At 49.6% G+C, this 19,854-nt stretch overlaps 1 protein-coding gene across 3 annotated transcripts in view; it reads left to right on the forward strand.

Annotated features, from left to right (window-relative positions):
* Positions 1–19,854, forward strand: part of CTIF (cap binding complex dependent translation initiation factor) — a 321,475-nt gene that overhangs the window by 78,424 nt on the left and 223,197 nt on the right. For all 3 annotated transcript variants that reach the window (XM_069568499.1, XM_069568501.1, XM_069568500.1), the window contains exon 3: positions 14,840–14,911. In XM_069568499.1, the coding sequence (XP_069424600.1) occupies positions 14,840–14,911 (72 nt within the window). The remainder of the gene's footprint in view (positions 1–14,839; positions 14,912–19,854) is intronic.

Consider the following 19,854-nt stretch of genomic DNA (forward strand, 5'->3'; position numbering starts at 1 on the left):
TGCATCTTTGCTGAACATGATAAATCCTCAGTAGATCATTGTTCAAGAGTTGGTTCCATGTGTGACCTCAGGCAAGCAGACCCCTCAACTTCTCTGAGGCTTGGCTTTCTTACCTGGTGAATGAGGATGATCCTGCCATCTCAGGAATGTTGAAAGTTCAGAGGTGATAAGAGGCTCAAAAACTCCGGAGGAGCAGGGTGTTGTCTGTATCTGGAGGTTCAGGAGGGTCTCTTCTGCTCAGGGTCTGAGGCCCAGTGTCCATCTCTTGTACTTGTCCACCCTCAAGCCCAGGGCTCCTCTCCCAAGTAGAGAGGAGCCACATGTGGCCCCTGGTTTGGAGGAAAGCCAAGTGAAGCTGTCTGACTCACCATCTGGGTGGGCAGCAGATACAGAGCCTCTAGCTTTTAGAAGGCCAGAATGAACTTGTGGCTTTCCTGGAACTCAGGACCAGGAATGGCCCTGGGAAATTCTGAAACCAAAACAGTACAGCTCAGATTGGGGCTTGAACCCACGCTCTTAGTGGAGATCGCACACTTGTCAAGACTTCGTGAAGGTCGGGTTCTTGATGTCTTATCTCAGAAAGAATCCAGTGAGAGACAAAATGATAGGTAAGAAGTGAATTTATTTAGAGTGAAACATACTCCACAGAGTGTGGGCCATCTTAGAGGACCAGAGGCTCTGAAATATGGCTTGGTTAGTTTTCATGGGCTGAGTAATTTCATAGGCTAATGGGTGGGAGGATTCCAACTCTTTAGGGTGGGAGGAAGGGCAAGGATTTCCAGGCATTGGGCCACTGCCCACTATTTAGCCTTTTATGGTTAGCTCTGAACTGTCATGGTGCTGGTGAGTGTGTAATTTAGCTAATATATTACAATGAGGATATAATGAGGCTCAAGGTCTACTGGAAGTTGAATCTTTCGCCATCTTGGATCTAGGTAGATCTAATCAGCTTTTGTCATGTCCTGTGACTATATGGCTTCCCTGGTCTGTGGACTCTGGGGCTTCCCTGATAGCTCAGTTGGTAAAGAGCCCCAGTTCGATTCCTGGGTTGGGAAGATCCCCAGGAGAAGGGATAGGCTACACACTCCAGTATTCTTGGGCTTCCCTGGTGGCTCAGCTGGTTAAGAATCCACCTGCAATGTGAGAGAGACCTGGGTTGGATCCCTGGGTTGAGAAGAACCCCTGGTGAAGGGAAAGGCCACCCACTCCAGTATTCTGGCTTGGAGAATGCCACGGACTGTAGTCCATGGGGTTGCAAAGAGTCGGACACAGCTGAGTGACTTTCACTTTCATGACTTACGTTGTTCTCGAGGTTGCACTCTGTCCCCTTCCCTCCTGTTTCACAGCCATGGGGGTGCATGCCTTATCCCCATTGGAGGGTAGGGAAGGGAAGATCAGCCCTGAGAGAGAAATGGAAATATATGTGATGCTTTCCTGGGTGTCCTTCAAGTTCTAAGATCACAGGTAGTAGCGAGCCTGTAATCTGTTCAATATTCAAGCTACAAGTGTGTAGTGAACACCTGCTCTGCACCTGGTACTGTCCTAGGACCGTGTACCCGGGAGTGAGCAAAAGAGAGGAAAAGCTCACCCCTTGTGGCCCTTATTCCAGGGGTGGATGGCAATTGCTCTGGGGAAAAATAAGTCAAGAACATGGAGTGTGAGGAGTGATGAGGGTCAGGAGGTGATGTCAGGAAGATGCCATCAAAGGCGATGGAGGCATAAGCCTGGATGGGAGTGGTCCAGGGCAGAGGGGCTGGTTGCTGGAGCAAAGGCCTTGAGTAGATAAGAGGGCTTGGCCTTGGCTCCAGCCCCACAGAGAGGCATGGGGCTGGTCTGGCATGTGCTGCCTGTCTCCCCAACGGTGTGGGAGACTCCGGTGGCCTCCAGCAGAGCATCCCCTGAAGTTTCCTGCAGGTGAAATGGGCTCTTCCAAGAGAGGGGTCTCAGGAAGCTGTGGCTTCACCCCAGTGGAGCGCTTTGCGAGTGGTAGAATGTCCGTTCCCGTCAGGGAGAATTTGGAAGGAGGGGCCTTCCCAGTGCCTCTGCCCTCTCTGTAGGACCATCTGAGTTCTCAGGACACAGAGCTTCAATCTGGGCCCTGCACTCCCAGCTCCTGCTCCTGGGATAGGTTGGGCCTAGCCATGCCCAGATATCCACATCTGGAGCAGCTGTTAAACAGATGTTAGCTGTGAGGCAGAGTGTGGAAAGCACTTGTGCCATCTAGATGCATTCCTTAAGCCGCCTGCATTCCCTGAGGTTCCCTGGAAGAATGCAAACACCTGGCAGGATCCTGTGATCCGCCTGTACGCTGCTGGCCAAGGGGGGAACATTCCAATCCTGCTCTCATCAACTACTCCCCCCTAACCCAAAACAGCTGGAGTCCAGACTCCAGGGGAGGGGGCAGCTGTGGCGACTTTAAGCAAGGCCAGGGTTAGAAGTGTCTATATAACCACTCTTTGAAAAAAATACAGTCTCTTTATTGACACCACTTAATGGGAAATCTTTCTGCTAAAGCACTTTTGCTTGTTTTTATTTAACCTGATGACTGTTTTAAAGGGAAGCCAAAGACAAAAACAAAAAAACCTCAGAGAATGTCCCAGGCTGCCTGTCTGCAGTGGTGTTTTGATGTTTCTGGGAGAGAAAATTGTTAAGAATCTTGGAAACCTTGAGAAGACTTGAGGGAGTGGAGAAGAATGTTGCTTTTCAGTGGGTGAGGTCATTTTTTAGGATCTGAGAGATGACAGTTGACTCTCAGAAAGAAAATACCTCCCAATGCTTGTAAAGAGTGTGCTCCCTGCCCCTCCCCACCCACAACTAGAAAGGAAAATGAATGAATGGATGGATGAATGGGAGGGAGAGAAGAAGAGAGGTTCCTTTTAATCCTAAATGAGTAACTCAGAGAATGTATGTTCTAAGTTTCCCAACATGTTTGGGATATCAATTTAAAATCACCCCACACATTTTAAGAGTGCCTCCCTTCCAATGGATTACAAGTCCACAAAGGCACATCCTGAAAATTGTCCTTACTCTGTCCTTGGGAGTAGGGAGGTGATGGCTCTATTCTGCAGAAGAGAAAAACTGAGATGCAGAGATGGGACATAGCCAAACCCCACTACTCAGTGGTGGCTGAGCTGGGCCCTGGGGTCCACCCCTTCCCCACTTACTTTTGGTTCCCTGATAGATACAGGCTGTGACTAGCAGGCTGCTGGGAGGATAGTATACTTTTTTTCCCTGTGGAATGAGAATTGGGATTGACCAGTAACCTTTTGAGGAAGAGACTGGGATGTTGTAAGTAGGGAAGTTTGGCACCTCTGATATTACTCGATGGTTTTATGGACCATCAGCAAGCTTTAAAGCAGTGTTCACCGCTCTGGCTGTTCACTGGAATTGCTTGGGAGCTTGGGCAGGTCCCACCCCAGAGTTGAGTGGAATGGGGACGGGTCTGGGCATTGACATTCCTGTCAGCTCCCATGTGACTCTGACGTCCTTTTCAGGTTGATGACCACAGCCGCAGGTGGATTTGTCTGTCTCCCTTCCCCACCCCTCCATGGTGAAGGGCCTGGAGCTCTACTCTCTCGGAAGGATAGAATGTAGGGACATTGTAAAAAATAGATATGTCTAATGAAAGCGTGTTTCCCCCAGAATTCTTGGTAACAAGTCACATGAAGAGCCAGTGAGGGTGAAGATAACTTCCTATAGTTCTTTTGGATGCTGTGAGGCTCTTGGAAGTCATGCATTTGGAAGAGACCTTACAGAGAGAGGAATAATAAGAGGATTCAGATGAGTGTGAAGTTGCTTTCTCACAGCATTTTCCTTCCCTCTTTCTCTTCACATCTTTCCTTGCATTCTGCTTCCCCTGTGCACTGTTCCCTCACCCCTCTTCTGTCCCATTCCCTCATTTCCTCCTGCCCTTGGAGTCCTTCTTCCCTGCCATGGTTGCTCAAAGGAGGAAACGCTCAATGGTGGACCAGCCATGAAAGGCTTAACAGAAGTGAGTTTAAGGGGAACTGTGGGGTGGGTGAATATGGGGAGTCATTTTATCTTTCTCCTTATTTAAAAAGATAATTTATTTTTAATCACACAATTACTGTATGCATATATTCTCATGATACTTAAGAATTCAAAGGCTAATTAGCTACTGCCTTATTCCACTGTCTCACCTCTACGTCCATCAGAATGATGAGTTAACTTCCTCACCTTTTTAATGACTTACAGAAATATATTATTCCCAAATCTTATATCATAGCTGGGGAGTATGTTGTTTGGGAACTCACCTTTTTCACCTGGCTGTTTGCCCTAGTGATTCCTCCAGGCTTGCACATCTGCTGTGTGCTGTGTAATGGCTGCAAAGGAACCCACAGTACGGATGTTCCATAGTTTAACCGTTCACCTATTGCTGGACATTCAGATTACTTTCAGAATTTCCCCTGGAGATACAGGATACATCAGCGAACACTTCTGAACATGTCTCCTCCTGCACATGTAGAAGCATTTCTTTAGGTGGATGCTGAGAAAAAGAATAAAATATGATAGCTAATGCCACATTGCTCTCCAGAAAGCCTGTTGCGTTATTCACAGGACCACCAGTGGACTGGGACAAATGGTCTCTTGTCGCTGTAATTTGCATTTCCTTGATTTTTAGTGAGGCTGAGCCCTTTTAAATCTGATTACCAGTTGTTTTTAAAAACAGGTTAAATTTTTATTTTACTTTTAAAGCAACAGTAGAAAAACAGGGACAATCAGAAAACAGAAAGAAGCCCACCATAATTTTATGATAAAAACTAGTAGTTTTTGTGTATTATTTTTTTCTTAATATACCTCTCAAGAGTTGAGCTTCTAGCATACATGTAGCTTTTAGCTTGTTTCCTTATTTAGCTTGGTCTCCTACACATTGTTTGGTGGTTTGGGCATAAAGTACAGTTGCTGAAACCAGCCAGTTACCATTGGCTACATAATGAAATATAATTAGAGCTAAGAATGATTAATTCAGGCCCTGTTCTAGGTTCTGGGGATAAAGTCATGAATAGAAGTTACCTTCAGAGGGAGAAAGACAGGTGTTAGACAAAGAAGGAAACAGGATGTTAGAAGGTGATGTATACGTGAAAGAGGCAAGAAGGGCCCTGGGTGCTGGGCTGTCTAGAAGACTTACTTAGACCTTTGAGTACAGATTTGAAGAGGGTGAGAGTGAGGCCACTAAGGAACCAGCCTTCCAGGCAGAGGGGTTGTCAGGAACACAGCTCTGGTGTGGGAGTGTACCCCACTTTGAGGAGTAGCTTTGGAGCCAGTCTGGTGGGAACAAAGAGCCACATCTGTGGGGCCCGGTCAGTGAGATGCTAGAGGGTTTTGAGCAGAGGAGAGAGGTGGTATTGGTTAGATTGAACCACTCTGGGTGCTTTGTGGATAGTCAGCAATGTCGAGGGGCAGGGCGGAAAGGAAGCAGGGGACAAGGAAGTCCTTGGTTGGCCAAGGTCAGAGGTGATGGCAGCTTGGACCCGTGTGGGACTGTGGAGGTGGTGAGAGGTGGTCAGTTTCCCATACTTTAAGGCACAGACAACATGACTGGCCTTGACAATAGCCTGAGCCTGTGGAAGGACAGACTTTCCAGAAATGAGACGGAAGACCCTGGAAGATCAGTGTTGGGGAGGTCAAGAGTTCAGTTTTCAGATGTGAGAGGTTTAAAATAGTACTGGATTCTGCTGTACAACAATGGTGGAAACCAACATAGCATTGTAAAACAATTTTCCTCCAATTAAAAAAATATATAAATAAGAGGAAAATATAGTACTGGATGTTTTGGTAGAGATGTCAATTAAGCAGTTGGATGTACAGAGTGGCGTTCTGAGAAAGAGAATGACCTGGAGATTTACATTTGTAAATGGTGACATATGGGTGGCCTTTTAAGCCCAAGGAGTAAGGGAGCTTAGACAAAAGGGTCAAAGACTGAGCTCCAAGAAGTTGGGACCCTGAGGAGGAATTACTAAAGGACAGGGAGGGGTATCCATGTCAACTCATTTACTTTACATAACAATGCTGTGAAGTTCAGTTCAGTTCAGTCACTCAGTCATATCCAACTCTTTGCGACCCCATGGACTGCAGCACTCCAGACCTCCCTGTCCATCACCAGCTCCTAAAGTTTACTCAAACTCGTGTCCATTGAGTCGCTGATGCCATCCAACCATCTCATCCTCTGTCACCCCCTCCTTCAATCTTTCCCAGCATGAGGGTCTTTTCCAACAAGTCAGTTCTTTGTATCAAGTGGCCAAAGTATTGGAGTTTCAGCTTCAGCATCAGTCCTTCCAGTAAATATTCAGGATTGATTTCCTTTAGGATTCACTGGTTGGATCTCCTTGCAGTCCGAGGGACTCTCAAGAGTCTTCTTCAACACCACAGTTCAAAAGCATTAATTCTTTGGCACTCAACTTTCTTTATAGTCCAACTCTCATATCCATACATGACTACTGGAAAAAACCATAGCTTTGACTAGACAGACCTTTGTTGGCAAAGTAATGTCTCTGCTTTTTAATATGCTGTATAGGTTGGTCATAGCTTTTCATCCAAGAAGCAAATGTCTTTTAATTTCATGGCTGCAGTCACCATCTGCAGTGATTTTGGAGCCTAAAAAAATAAAGTCTGTCACTGTTTCCACTGTTTCCCCATCTGTTTGCCGTGAAGTGAAGCGAAGTGATGCTGTGAAGAAGATGCTCTATTGTTGCCTGCTTACAGGGGAGGAAACAGAGGCTCAGAGAGGTTGAATACACTGCTTAAGGCCACTTAGTGAGCGCGTGGTCAGTCTGCGGTTCGAACCAGGTGGCCTTGCTGCAGGTGCCGTACCCTTAGCCTGTGCTGTGGCAGTTTCTCTTGTTTTATTACAAGAAAGGGAAACAGCCTGAGGAAGGAAGGCATGTGCCCAAGGTGACAGATTAAGAGGCAGAGCAGGAATATGAACTCAGATTTGCTGCTTCAAGAACTCAGGCTCTTGGGAATTCCCTGCGGTCCAATGTGGGACTCGGCGCTTTCACTGCTGGACCTGGGTTCAATCCCTGGTCAGGGAACTGAGATCCTGGAAGCCTGGTTGTACAGCCAAAAACAAAACAAAACAAAAAAACAGCAAAGAAACGAAAAAGAATTCAGAATCCTAAACGCTGCATTAAACTGCCTCTACAATAGAAAAGTTGCCTGAGTTTTTTGTTAGTTTGTCTTCAGATTGGAGGAAAAGGTTTCGTCCCTCTCAAATCTCAGCCCTTGGGCCGCATCCTCCCCGAGCCCCCCCGCACCCCAAGATTTTTCTGGAGTGTCACTGTGGGTGAGAGAGTGAGCTGCCAGGCAGTCTCTACTCCCGCCTCCCCTGGCCTCCCTCTCCTGGTCAGTAAGACCATGGACGAGGACAGAGGAAGCGGTCTTGTATGCTCCTGACTTCCAGAAGCCCTCACCTTTAGGCTGTCCCATGCTGGGCTCCGTGAGGAAGCCCTTCTCCTCTTGGGCCCCTCACCAGGAAAAGAGGGTGTTGGGTGAGAGCAGTGGTTCCCACTAGACCTTCAAATTGCTCGCCTTCCCCGCCCCAGCTGGCCCTGGCACCCCTTGATTAAGAAGTCCTGGATAAGATGGCTTTTAAAATAATTTTTCACTTTGAAATAATTTCAGATGTGCATAAAAATTATACTAATAAAACAAAGAATTCCTGCACATCCTTCATCCATATTTTCCACTTGTTAATATTTTATCACATTTGCATTCTCTATCCTCTTGATAGAGCAACTGATCAATAGATTCTGTATATGGAGGGATTTCCCCTCTATCCCTAAATGCTTCAGTGTGTATTTACGAAGAACAAGGACATTCTCTTACATAGTCATGATGCAGATACAATACTATTATTTACTCTATAGACCTTATACTGCCTGTTTCCCCAATAATGTCCTTTATAAAAACACCAAAAAAAAAAAATTCTAGGTTCCTCAGCGAATTAAACATAGAACTACTATATAACCCAGCAGTTCTACTTCTGGATATATACCCGAAAGAATTGAAAGGAGGTATTTGACCAGATGCTTGTACAGAATGTTCACAGCCGTATTATTCACCATAGCCAAAAGGTGGAAACATTTTTGTTCATCAGTGAATGATTGGATGAACAGAATACAGTCCATACATACAGGAATATTACTGAGGCTTGAAAAAGAAAAAAAGGGAAATTCTGTCACATGGATGAACCTTAAGGACTTTATGCCAAGAGAAATCATTCAGACACAGAGGACAAATACTGCTTGCTCCGACTTCTGTTAGGCTTGGAGAATACTCAGATCCGTAGAGAATGAAAGTAGAAAAGTTGTTACCAGGGTTTTGGAGGAGTGGGATGGGGAGTGCCTGTTTGATGGGGGCAGTTTCAGCTTGGGATGAAAAAGTACTGGAGCTGGATGTTGGTGTTGGTTGAATACCAAGGTGAATAAACTTAATGCCACTGAATTATGCACTTAAAAATAGTTAAAGTGTAAATTATATTTTACTACAGTAAAATAATTTCTGGTTCAGCATCGAATCCATGATCATAAATACATTTAGTTTCCAACATCTTCACTGGCTCTTTGAACTAACACCTGAACACCTGTTTATCCCTTTTACTCATTCTGCCTCTCTCTTGGCTGTGTCTCCCTGGATCAGTTACTTAGCTATGCTTTGTCTCAGGTTCCGTGTTTGCAAACTTGGGGGTAATAAACAGGCCTAGGGATCTGTGTGGAGTAAACGTTCATGTATGTAGCAGTCTTTGTGCCTGGATTTAAATGACATCTTTATATGTCCTGGTGAGGAACCCTTTGCTATACATGTTGCAAGGGACCTCTCACTTGCCTTTGTGTTTGTGAATTTTTTTTTTTTAACACAAAATTTTAGACTTTGATGGAATTTAAAACTTGCGTCTTGGATTTTAACCAACTTGGAATGTGTTGTCCATGTGTGGTAGGAGGCAGACGCTAGGGTCATTTTCTCTTCACTAGCTCGCTGGTTGTCTCAGTCCCTGTGTATATTGTTTATTGATGGTCTGTCCCTCCCCTCATGTGAGACACTGTCCTTATCATATACTAAGTTCCTGTGTACACATCTGTCTGTACATGGATGCAGTTTTATCAGCTGGTCTTTTCCTCTCCTCCTACTGATTCAGCCTGCTGGTTTGACTCTGCCCTTGATACACGTCCAGGCTTCCCTGGTGGCTCAGCTGGTAAAGAATCTGCCTGCGGAGACCTGGTGTTGATCCCTGAGTTGGGAAGATCTCCTGGAGAAGGGAAAGGCTATCCACTCCAGTATTCTGGCCTGGAGAAGTCCATGGAGAATTGCTGTATAGTCCATGGGGTCTCAAAGACTCAGATAAGGCTGAGCACCTTTCACTTGATACACGTCCATGTCTGGAAGGGCAAGTCCAAGGATTTCAAACACCACTGGAGAGGGGGCTCCTGCAGCCTCCCTGCCTTGGGCTTTTCTCTTTTCACTCCTCCCTCAACCCTCAGTGGCGTCCTCTGTCCTCCGGCAAGTCTGCTCTCCAGATATTGTCCATCCTGGCCAGCAAATGACTGATAACAGATTTTAATTCTTTTAGCATGAAGTATTTAGAATCACTGATAAGAGCAGATAGAAGAAGCATCTGTTTTGAGTACAGAATAAACCATCTGTGCGCTTTTGTTTGTTAAACCTTAACCCTGTGCCGTCTTTCTTTCGTCTTTTTAAATTAAGAACTAGGTGATAGCAGTTATGGTGAAGACCCCAAACCACTCTTGTGAATTCCATGGTTGGTTCCCCTGTACACAGATGTCCCACCTTTCCTGCCTCTTTGTGTTCCACAACCTTTTCAGGAGGGGCTACCTTACCCTCCAGGGAACTTGCTCCCAGCTCTAAACCCTTCACCCCAAAGGAGAAATACGCTGGGCTGACCCAGGCATGGGGGCAGGGCCGAGGAGAGTGTTCCCCAAGGGGGCCCTTCTCTTGTTCTGGAATCATCTCATGCAGATGAGGACGGTTCCCGGAAGGCCTGTGTTTTCTCTAGGCAGTAGCTCATTAAAGGCAAAGGGGACGGAGGGAGTGGTGGCTTCAGCCTAAGCAGGAAGAAGATAGCTGGGCAGCAGGATCCCAGCAGATGGTGGGGAGCCCTGAGCAGGGAAGGGAGAGCTCCCAGGGGCTTCAGGCAGCAGCAGAGCGCAGATGTGGCTGGGGAGTTGGAGGTGGGGTGCCACACGGGGCCAGTGGGTGCAGCTTCCGGGACTAAGTGCAGGGTACAGAATCTGCCTGCCATGCAGGATACCCAGGTTCAACCCCTGAGTCGGGAAGATCCCCTGGAGGAGGAAGTGGCAACCCACTCCAGTATTTTTGCCTGGAGAATCCCATGGGCAGAGGAGCCTGGAGGGCGACAGTCCAGGGGGTCACAAAGAGTCAGACACAAGCTGAGCAACTAACACTTTAACTTGTGGGCATCAGGAAAGTTGTACCTTCCTCCAACAGCTTTCCCCAGGGCCACAGCTGGGTCTCTGGGGTGGGTTTCTGTGGACTTTCCTTTCTTGCTAGCTTTCCTACACACATCAGCCCTCTGCTCACTGCTTGTCCGTACGATGCTCTCAGAGCCACTCCCATTTCCATTGCTGCCTGCTCTCCCAGTAGAGACCCGAACGACTCAGGACGCGAGCCTCCTGACCAGCGGACTCCCCACACCCACACTCCTGGCCAGTTCAGCCTTCTAACAGCACTGATGATGCTCCCCCTCCCCGCGCCGCCCCCGCCCCCCCCCCCCCCGCCTGCCCGCCGCGCTGGCCCCTGCCACCCTGTCACAAGCCTGCCACCCCCTGTGCACCCTGGAGGAGGCTCTGACTGCCTAGCAGGAGGGTCCTGCTTGCTACCCCCTGCCCCTGAGCTGGCTGGTATTCCTCTGCTGGGTCCACATTCGGGCTCACTCTCCTCCAGGGATCCGGGCTTGACTGCCTTCCTTCCCCAGAGAATCCTTCGAGAGCACACTGTCCTTCTTCTCAGCCTTGCATCCCCGCTCCCCGTCTTACTGTTCCTGGGCATCTCACCTCTCCTGTGAAGGGAGCGCTGGGTGCAGGTCCCACAGCAAAGGCACTCGGGAAGGTTGGCCGCTGTAAAGTTGAAGGTGACCTCTGACGAAGCAGAGACGTCTCATCCAGGGGGCCGAGGCGGCACGTGGCTGTGCAGAAGACTCGGCCTCCCCTCTGTGCCTGCCTGTCTGGACAGCCAGTGTCGCTGCCTGCCTCTGCCCTGCCGGGGATCACGCTGATCCCAGGAGGAAGTGTCCCCACCCTCGGGCCACTGTTCTACGGGGTGTCACCTTGGCAAGTGTGCAGCTGGGGTTGAAGTGTTTGGGATGCCCCAGGGGAGGAAGCCTGTCTCTGCAAGGCTGTCCTGGGAGGGGATGAGGCGTGAGGCATGTAGTTCTTCCCTGACTGTTAGCCACGCTGCATCTTGAGCACCCTCCCTGCTCTCAGCCAGCCTCCAGCCAGGAAAGGAGACACCTCGCAAGTATGGGGAGCAGTAAAGCAGAGGGATTGTTCTTATGGTAGTCCAGGTAGTTTACAAATGTATATATCTAAACACATATATACATACGTGGATTACTTTTTTTTTTTTTTTTTTGCCATGCCATGCGGCATGCGGGATCTTAGTTTTCCAACCACGGGTTGAACCCATGTCCCCTGCAGTGGAAGCATGGAATCTTAATCTTAAGCCCTGGACTGTCAGGGAAGTCCCTGGATTACTTTTTGTTTTCAAGTTCCTTTTGGCTTATAGCAGATGCACTAAAATAGTACAGGCGTTCCGATGCGCCTGCTCCCTAATATGAACATCTTATGTAACCATAGTGCAATGATCAAAACTGAGAAATTAGCATTGGTAAAATGAGATTTTACTCGAAAATCACCAGTGTATCTACTAATATCCTTTTCCTGTTCCGAGATCCAAATTTGCATCGAATTGTCTTGTTTTCTTATTCTCCTCCAACCTGTGGCATTCCTGTGGTCTTTTCTTATCCCTACAACCCTGACACTTTTGAAGGTCATTTATTTTTTGGAAATTTCATCAGTTTGGGTTGCCTGATTGACACTGTGCATTTTTGGCAAGAACCCCTTAAGAATGACATGGCCCTTCCCAGGGCATTATGCTGGGAAGTCCATGGTGGTTCTATGTTTTATTACAGATGATGTTCTCCTTGATCACTTGGTTTAAGGTGGTATCTGATGGACTTCTCATGTTTTTTCTTTTTTTTTTCCCCTATAATTTAATAAATATCTTTGCAGAGATGCTTTGAAACTCAAGTATCCAGATAGGGAATCCAACCCAGGGAGTTGATTATCCAGATGATAAAAGAGCTGAGAAACTAGACAACCACAGGAAGCCATCGCTTCCTTTAGGCCTGAGGCAGAAAGGGTGGAGATGGTATTGCCAGAGCCCAGGGTTAGGGGTCTTACACAGAAAGCCTATCTGGTGAGGCTGGAACCTTGCAGAGACCCAGTCGCTGCTGGTAACACTGCCTGAGGCACAGAGAGAAGGGGGAGAGACTTCAGGGCTTCCCTGTCTTCTTGTCTGCCTTGAGCCAACCCACCTGGAAGCCCCTGAGTCTGCAGGGTTCAGCCCCTCTGCAGTACAGAGCAGGATGAGCAGGAAGCAACTTGGAGGGCACACTCTTTGGGGACTGGTGCCTGGCCTTTACCTGTTCCTTCACACTGAGCTGGACTGTCCAATATGACAGCCACTAGCTATGTATGGCTCTTGAGCACTTGAAAAATTGACAAGCTCTGGATTTCCTGGTGGTCCAGTGGTTAAGACTCTGCCCTTCCAATGCAGTGGGCACAGATTTGATCCCTGGTCTGGAACTAAGATCTCACATGCCACATGGCACAGCCAATAAATAGCTAAATAAATAATAAAAAATAAATTGATAAGCTCTAAGCAGATTTCAAAATCTTAGTATGGAGAGAAGTATGTAAAATATCTTATTGATCATTTTTATATTAAGTAATTATTGAAATAAATGGATTGTTAAATTTAATTTTACCTTTTTCTTTTCCTTCTTTAAATCTGGCTAATCATTTAAAATTACATCTGTGGTTCCTATTTATTGGCCAACATGGCTGTAGAAGACACTTGTACCAGCCTGTATCATCAGCATTGTAGTAAAATGTCTTTCTTATACAAAAGTCACATCCTTGACCCACAGTCTGGAGGGTGTGTCTTGCCAAGGTTTTACACATCCAGGTTGGTGATGGCCTTGAGCCATCTACACTCACTCACAGTTCTGACCAAGTGTGTCAAACAGAGATTGGGCTCCTCTGGTTTTTGTGACTCATACAGGTTGTAGTTTGAGGTCAGTGTTCAACATAAGCTGGAGAGCCTACCTCACATTTAACACAATAGTACAAGCACCTCCACATACCTGGATAGCTCATTGCAGTGGAAGAGCTGTACTGGTGCTTCTACTCAGGATCTATGCATAGGTTTGTTTTTTTAGATTTGTTTATTTACGGCTGCTCTGGGTCCCCATTGCTGCATGCAGGCCTTCTCCAGTTGCGCCAAGTGAAGCGTTGGCTTTAGGCGCAAGGGCTAAGTCGTCTCTTCGCATGTAGGGTCTTCCCAGACCAGGGATTGAAACCATGTCCCCTGCACTGGCCAGCAGATTCTTTCCCACTGGACCACCAGGCCTATGTATAGATTTTTTATGGCTTACAAAGGCCCTTCATTCCCACCTTTGCAGAGTCACCCAGTCTTGCTGTCCCCATATTATCGAAGACAAAGTAGAGCCAGGGAGATAAGGTTGATTTCAGTGGCTCTTAAACTTCCCTTGGAAGGCTGGTCCAAGTAGAGAAGACAGGTCCTGCCCTCAGAGAGTGATTGAGCTGGTGGAGGGTGGGACCAAACACCCTGTGTGGCAGGCTCTGGGGACGGTCACACTGCTGGTGGTCAGACCGCCATGGGGGCCCGAGAGGCCCCTGAGCTCTCATGAGGTCAGTGGTGGGACTGGGCTTGAGCTGGGCTTCTGATGGCCAGTCTGGGGCTCTTCCCCAATGCCATACCCTCCTGTCAGTGCACAGGTCCACCGTATTTGGGGGCTGGGTGTACGGGATGATCCCCACACACATGCCTCACCTTTAGCTCCAACCTTGACACTGTAAGGGCTTCCCTGGTAGCTCAGTTGGTTAAAGAATCCACTGGCAATGCAGGAGACTCCGGTTCAATTCACGTGTTGGGAAAATCCGCTGGAGAAGGGATAGGCTACCCACTCTAGTATTCTTGGGCTTCCCTTGTGGCTCAGCTGGTAAAGAATCTGCCTGCAATGTGGGAGACCTGGGTTTGATCCCTGAGTTGGGAAGATCCCCTAGAGAAAGGAAAGGTCACCCACTCCAGTATTCTTGCCTGGAGAATTCCATGGACTGTGTAGTTCAGCAAAGAGTCGGGCACAACTGAGCCGTTTTCACTTTCTTGACACTGTAGGGCCTGGTATGGCTGAAACAGGGTTAGGTGGTCAAACATGGTGCCGTTTTCTTAAAACTCCTGTTTACCCTGGGTGGCGTCTGATTGGCTTTGGAATGTAGCTGGATCTTCATCACATTGGTGGGCTTAGGCAAAGGAAAATGAGTCTGCTTCCTCACACATATGCCAAAGGGTCACCTCCATGGAATCTGGAGATGCCAGCTAGGACCTGCTCATAGAGAAGGATTTGTTGTTGGACATGGCCGAGCAGGATTTCATACCGGCTATACTTCAGTACGGCGGAACCCTGCCTGGGGGGGGCAGGGCAGAGTGAGGACGAGCCTGTGTGTCCTACCATCACTGACCGCTCCTTTCTCCCCTGCAGTGGACAGCAGACTGCAGTGAGCAGCTGGACAGCAGCTGTTCCTTCTCCCGAGGACGAACGCCACCGCAGCAGGTAGGGAACCAGCTCTGTGCTCTGGCAGGGGCTTACCGTGATCGTGTCTGTCTGGGGTCCTGGGCTGCTCACTTTGGTGCTCCTTAGAGGTAGAGATGTGGGGAGAGCAGGAAATGGCACACGGGGAGTGTGGTCTGCCATCTGGAAAGTTCTCCCTGAGTATCTAGCCCACAGTGAAGCCTCCGCTCCCCAGAACACATCGATTCATAAAGTTTATTTTCAGTAGCAGCATAATAACAAACATCTGCAAACAACTCATGACCATTGAGAGGGGAATGGATAAATGATGCATGAAAAGTCGTTAGAGTGTAATGTAACGCAGGAGTGAAGTGAGTGATGGATGCTACAGCTTCAGTGGAATATTGTTCAGCAGTGAAAGGAGTGAAGTGGAGGCACACATCAGCACTGGTGATGGAGCCTATGAATAATGGGTCTCCTAGAGTTTTGGTGCTCGTGGGGCACTTCGGAGATGACTTTTGCTCCAGGTTTGCAGAGGACCTGGAGGGGCAGCCTGTGGGGATGAGGGAAGCCAACCAGTGTCCTAGGACCAGGCTGGAGCCCCCTACTTCGCCCCCTGCTGCTTCCCTGTGAGATCCCAAGAGAACCCCCGAGTGGGTCCTATGACTGGGAGGGAAGGAGGCAGCTGCTCCTTGAGAACTGTCCCTGGTGACCCCCTGGGTCCCGCATACCCGCTGGTTGTCGAGCTGTCCTTGTTGAGAACTTATTCTACCTGTGGGAGATGGTGGAGTCGGAGGCTGAAAACGCAGTGAATCTATTTCCAGCCTGCAGCCCAGCCTCACGCTGTGCCTGTCCAGAGAGATAAGGGAGGTGCACGGACTTCAGTAGTAGCTCGCTCCCAGTTCCAGAGCAGCTGCGGTGACACATTGCCCGGGCCCACTTGCCTGTGTCTGATGTCAGTCCATGCTGCTGATGAAACCAGCTCTCCTCTGTTCTCTCCTGAGGGAAGGTGGTCTGTCCTGAGAGGGGTGTTGGGCTTTGCTGCGCCGTGGTGCGGGGGGACAGCTCTTCTGCACAGCTCTCATGTGCGGGTCCAGCTGATTGTTAGGTGGCACGCCATGTGCAGCCTGGCACGTGCGTGTCCAGCTGATTCTTAGGTAGCATGCCGTGTGCAGCCTGGCACGTGCGTGTCCAGCTGATTCTTAGGTAGCACGCCATGTGCAGCCTGGCACGTGCGTGTCCGGCTGATTCTTAGGTAGCACGCCGTGTGCAGCCTGGCACGTGCGTGTCCAGCTGATTCTTAGGTAGCACGCCGTGTGCAGCCTGGGTGAGGTGCTATGCTGCAAACTCGGTGGCAGCTCTCTTTTGTCCTCAGCTTCCTCATGTAGAAACCAGAAGGCTCGATGGCCTCTGAGGGTCCTTCTAGCTCCTCCACGCCATCTGCAGACAAAGAAGCTAGGTCTACAAGGTGTCCTGACCTGACCAAGCTGGGACTTGACCCCAGGCCTCTCGCCTCTCCTGTCCCCTCACTGGCCCTTCTTCTTGTCTTCCTGTAGTAGGTATCCTCCTGAGGAAGCCTTTTGTCCCCCTCACTAGACTACTGATGCTTGGTCAGGGACCCTGTTTATATTCCTGAGCCCCTCCAGCTCTTGACCTAAGACTTGGCATGTCAGGGGCACCAATCACTAGTATCTGGGGTTTCCTACATGAAGATCCCCTTAACTCATCAGTGGCAAAGGTAGTCTTGGATTTGAGGACTCAAGAATCAGAGAGAGGGCTTCAGGGGAGGGTTGAAAGTCTTGGATGGGGACAGAAGAGGCTGGTAAATGAGAGGCCAAAAAAACAGCTCTCTGTTAGTAGGTATCTGTTTGTGGAATCTTCTGGAATCTTCCTTTTGGTCCTTTCTCCTTTATCTTCTTTTGTCCCTACTCTCCCTCTCTGGCCCCATTTTCCCATCAGTCTGAACGTGTTTCTAGTGGGGAGAGAATGGTTATCCTCCCACGTGCTTCTGTTTCTAGAGGGGAGAGAATGGTTATCCTCCCACGTGCTTCTCATCTGCCTCCCTCGTGCTGAGCTGTCCTTTCACAGCTGGTGTCCCCTGCCGAAGGAGAGAGGGTGGGGATTTGGCCTGTTGTTGTTGTGTTGCTAAGCTGTGTCTGACTCTTTGCAACCCCATGGACTGCAGTACGCCAGGCTTCCCCGTCCTCCACTGTCTCCCAGAGTTTGCTCAGACTCCTGTCCATTGAGTCGGTGATGCCATCCAACCTTCTCATCCTCCTTCACCAGGACCAGGACTTGTGGGAAGGGGGTACCCTGGCACAGTGAGGACCAGCTGCCCCTCAGTCCCACCTTGGGAAGCAGCTGAACAGTTGGCTCGGGGTAAGCAGAGGATGAATGAAATGCAAGATGAAGCGCAACTGAAGTTAAAGAAGAAACTGTAAAGGCCCTTTCTTGTCAGGATGAACTGAGCACAGGTCCATTGTAGCGGGGAGCGCCAGGAGAGGAGGCAGGCTCTCAGAACATAAGCCCGCTTTACTCCCCGATGTCCCGAGGCAGGCAGGCTTCGTAGCCTGGCCCTCCTGGATGGCCCGTGGTGCTGCACACTGCGCTGCAGTGCCTGGAGAGGCAGGGGTTGGACTGAAATGAGGTCTCCTGAAGTCAGGAGAACCTTGGTTTGGTGATGAAAGGCCTGATTGTAGACATTAGTGACACAGTTAATGAGGGTACCCTTGTGGCTCAGCTGGTAAAGAATCCACCTGCAATGCGGGAGACCTGGGTTCGATCCCTGGGTTGGGAAGATCCCCTGGAGAAGGGAAAGGATACCCACTCCATTATTCTGGCCTGGAGAATTCCATGGACTGTACAGGCCATGGGGTCGCAAAGAGTCAGACAGGACTGAGCGACTTTCACTTTGCTGGTAAGGGTACAGACAGTAGAGTGGTGTTGGCAGGATGGAAGTCCTTCTTGCCTCCAGCCCAGCAGCGTGTTCAGAGCTGGCGTGGCGGCTCGGCAGTGTCAGGTCGGCCTCCGTCCTCCTCATGGTTCTGCCCTCTCTCTCGTGTTGCCTGCGTCCAGTGGCCCATGCTGGCTCATGTCCGTCTTCCTGCCAGGCCTGCACCCACTCTGGGCCTCGTCTCCAGGAGCCTCTGGTGTCCCCTCATGAAGCAGCCATCTTTTTAACATTTTTTTTGGCTGCGAGGTATGCGGGATCTCAGTTCCCCAAACAGGAATAGAACCCACACCCCAGCTGTGAAGGTGGGAAGTCTTAACCACTGGACCTCCGGGGACGTCCGTGAAGCAGCCATCTTCTGACGCCCTCTGGTGGAGGGATCGAAGCTGGTCAGCATCCTTTAAGGAACTGTATCACAAGGAAAGCCCCACTGCTGGCCGGAGGCAGGGCCCCTGCCCGCCCTGCCTGCCCTGCCCTGGGGTGGCCTCCCAATGGAGCTGCCCACTGAAGAGTGCCTTTGCAGGGTGTGGCTCTGATGGGATGGTGCTGCCCAGACGTTCCTCAAGAACGTCAGCCTCGTTCAGCCTGCGTCAGCCTGCGTCCAGCAGACGCAGGAGTCCTGGACCAGCGCGTCGGGATGCCTTCTAGCCCTGTGAGCACCCACTGGCCTCCTCACTGCACCCTCTCGCCCAGGCAGACACCCCCCGCCTCATACTAATTCATACTGTGGTTGGGATGTTCCATGGAAATATCTGCCTGCCCCTCAGCCTGCTGGCCAGCCCTGAGCTGGACGCCAGGGCTGCCTCTACATCCCTGACCTGCCCTGGCCCAGGGCCTGGAGCACAGTGGGTGCTCAGTAACGATTCCTGCGATGGCTCAGAGCTGGTCTATGCAGTCATTCCCTTGCCAGCCCTGTCTGTCCCTCCAGCCGCAGCAACTGTGCTGAGCTTTCGGAGGTGGGAAGATGGTTGGCTCTACTGTCCCCCTGGGAAGAATTTCAGGGGAAAACTGAGGCTCAGTTAAGGTAGCTGGGGTGGGCTGGCTGCCCTGGCACTTTCCTTGACTGCCACACCTTGGCCACCTGTGCCCAGAATTATAGGGCCGGCAGGAGGGTGCTGAAACTTTGCACTCTGCCCAGGAAGCTGTGTGGTGATGAGTCTCAGACCACAAGCCAAAACGGGCCGAGGGCAGGCCCCATTTAGGGATTAGTTTAGCACTGGGATTATTTTCTGCTGTTTTAATTAATGTAAAAAATTGAAAACAAACAAACCAACCCTTGCCTTCTCTACATCCTTTCAGAGGCACGCGGTAGAAGTAAGCCAGGGTAGGCAGAGACCCATGAGATGGGAGGAAGGGGTCTCGGAGAGTCCGGAAGGAAAAATGGGCTCTGTGTAGCCCTGAAGAAGCCCAACAACTGCCTGCCATTGGGGATGGGCTGTGTTGGGGACTGTTTGGCATCCCAGCAGCATCTTTCCCAGAGAGCTCATCCATCACCTGGTCAGTTACTCAGGAGGTTGGAATACAGTTTCCACCTTCTTATTGTAATAGGGGAAGTGCCTGGAGAGGACTTAGAGGAAAGCACCTAGATTAAGAGTGTGTAGCCCAGTGCGTTTAGACGACATTTCTGATTGAGACTTAGCATTCGGGAAAGGAAGCTGAAGGTGTATGAAAGGCTGTTGTGAAATCAAGTACAAATAGCTCTTCTCCATCAGCACAGAAGTGCCAAGGAAGGGAAATTGATATGCACGACAGCAGCAGGACCTCTGATTAGACCTTGCGAAGGACTTTCTGACCGAAGGACTGGCTGGCCCACAGCGTTGGCTGTTGAGCAAGGGACGGGATCTTTGCTGGGAACCTGATGAGCACACATCTTACCAGACAGGTTTGTGCGAAGCCCTGGGAAAGGCGGGGGTGTGTCAGAAATGTGTCCTGAGTCCTGGCTGAGAGCCCGTTACCCCTCACTCCCTGGAAAGAAGGAAAAAGGCCACTCGCCTGTTCCAGCATGGTGCCCAACCACAGACTGGAGCATTGGGGT

Source organism: Ovis canadensis, chromosome 23 (assembly GCF_042477335.2).
Source record: "Ovis canadensis isolate MfBH-ARS-UI-01 breed Bighorn chromosome 23, ARS-UI_OviCan_v2, whole genome shotgun sequence".
Taxonomy (NCBI): domain Eukaryota; kingdom Metazoa; phylum Chordata; class Mammalia; order Artiodactyla; family Bovidae; genus Ovis; species Ovis canadensis.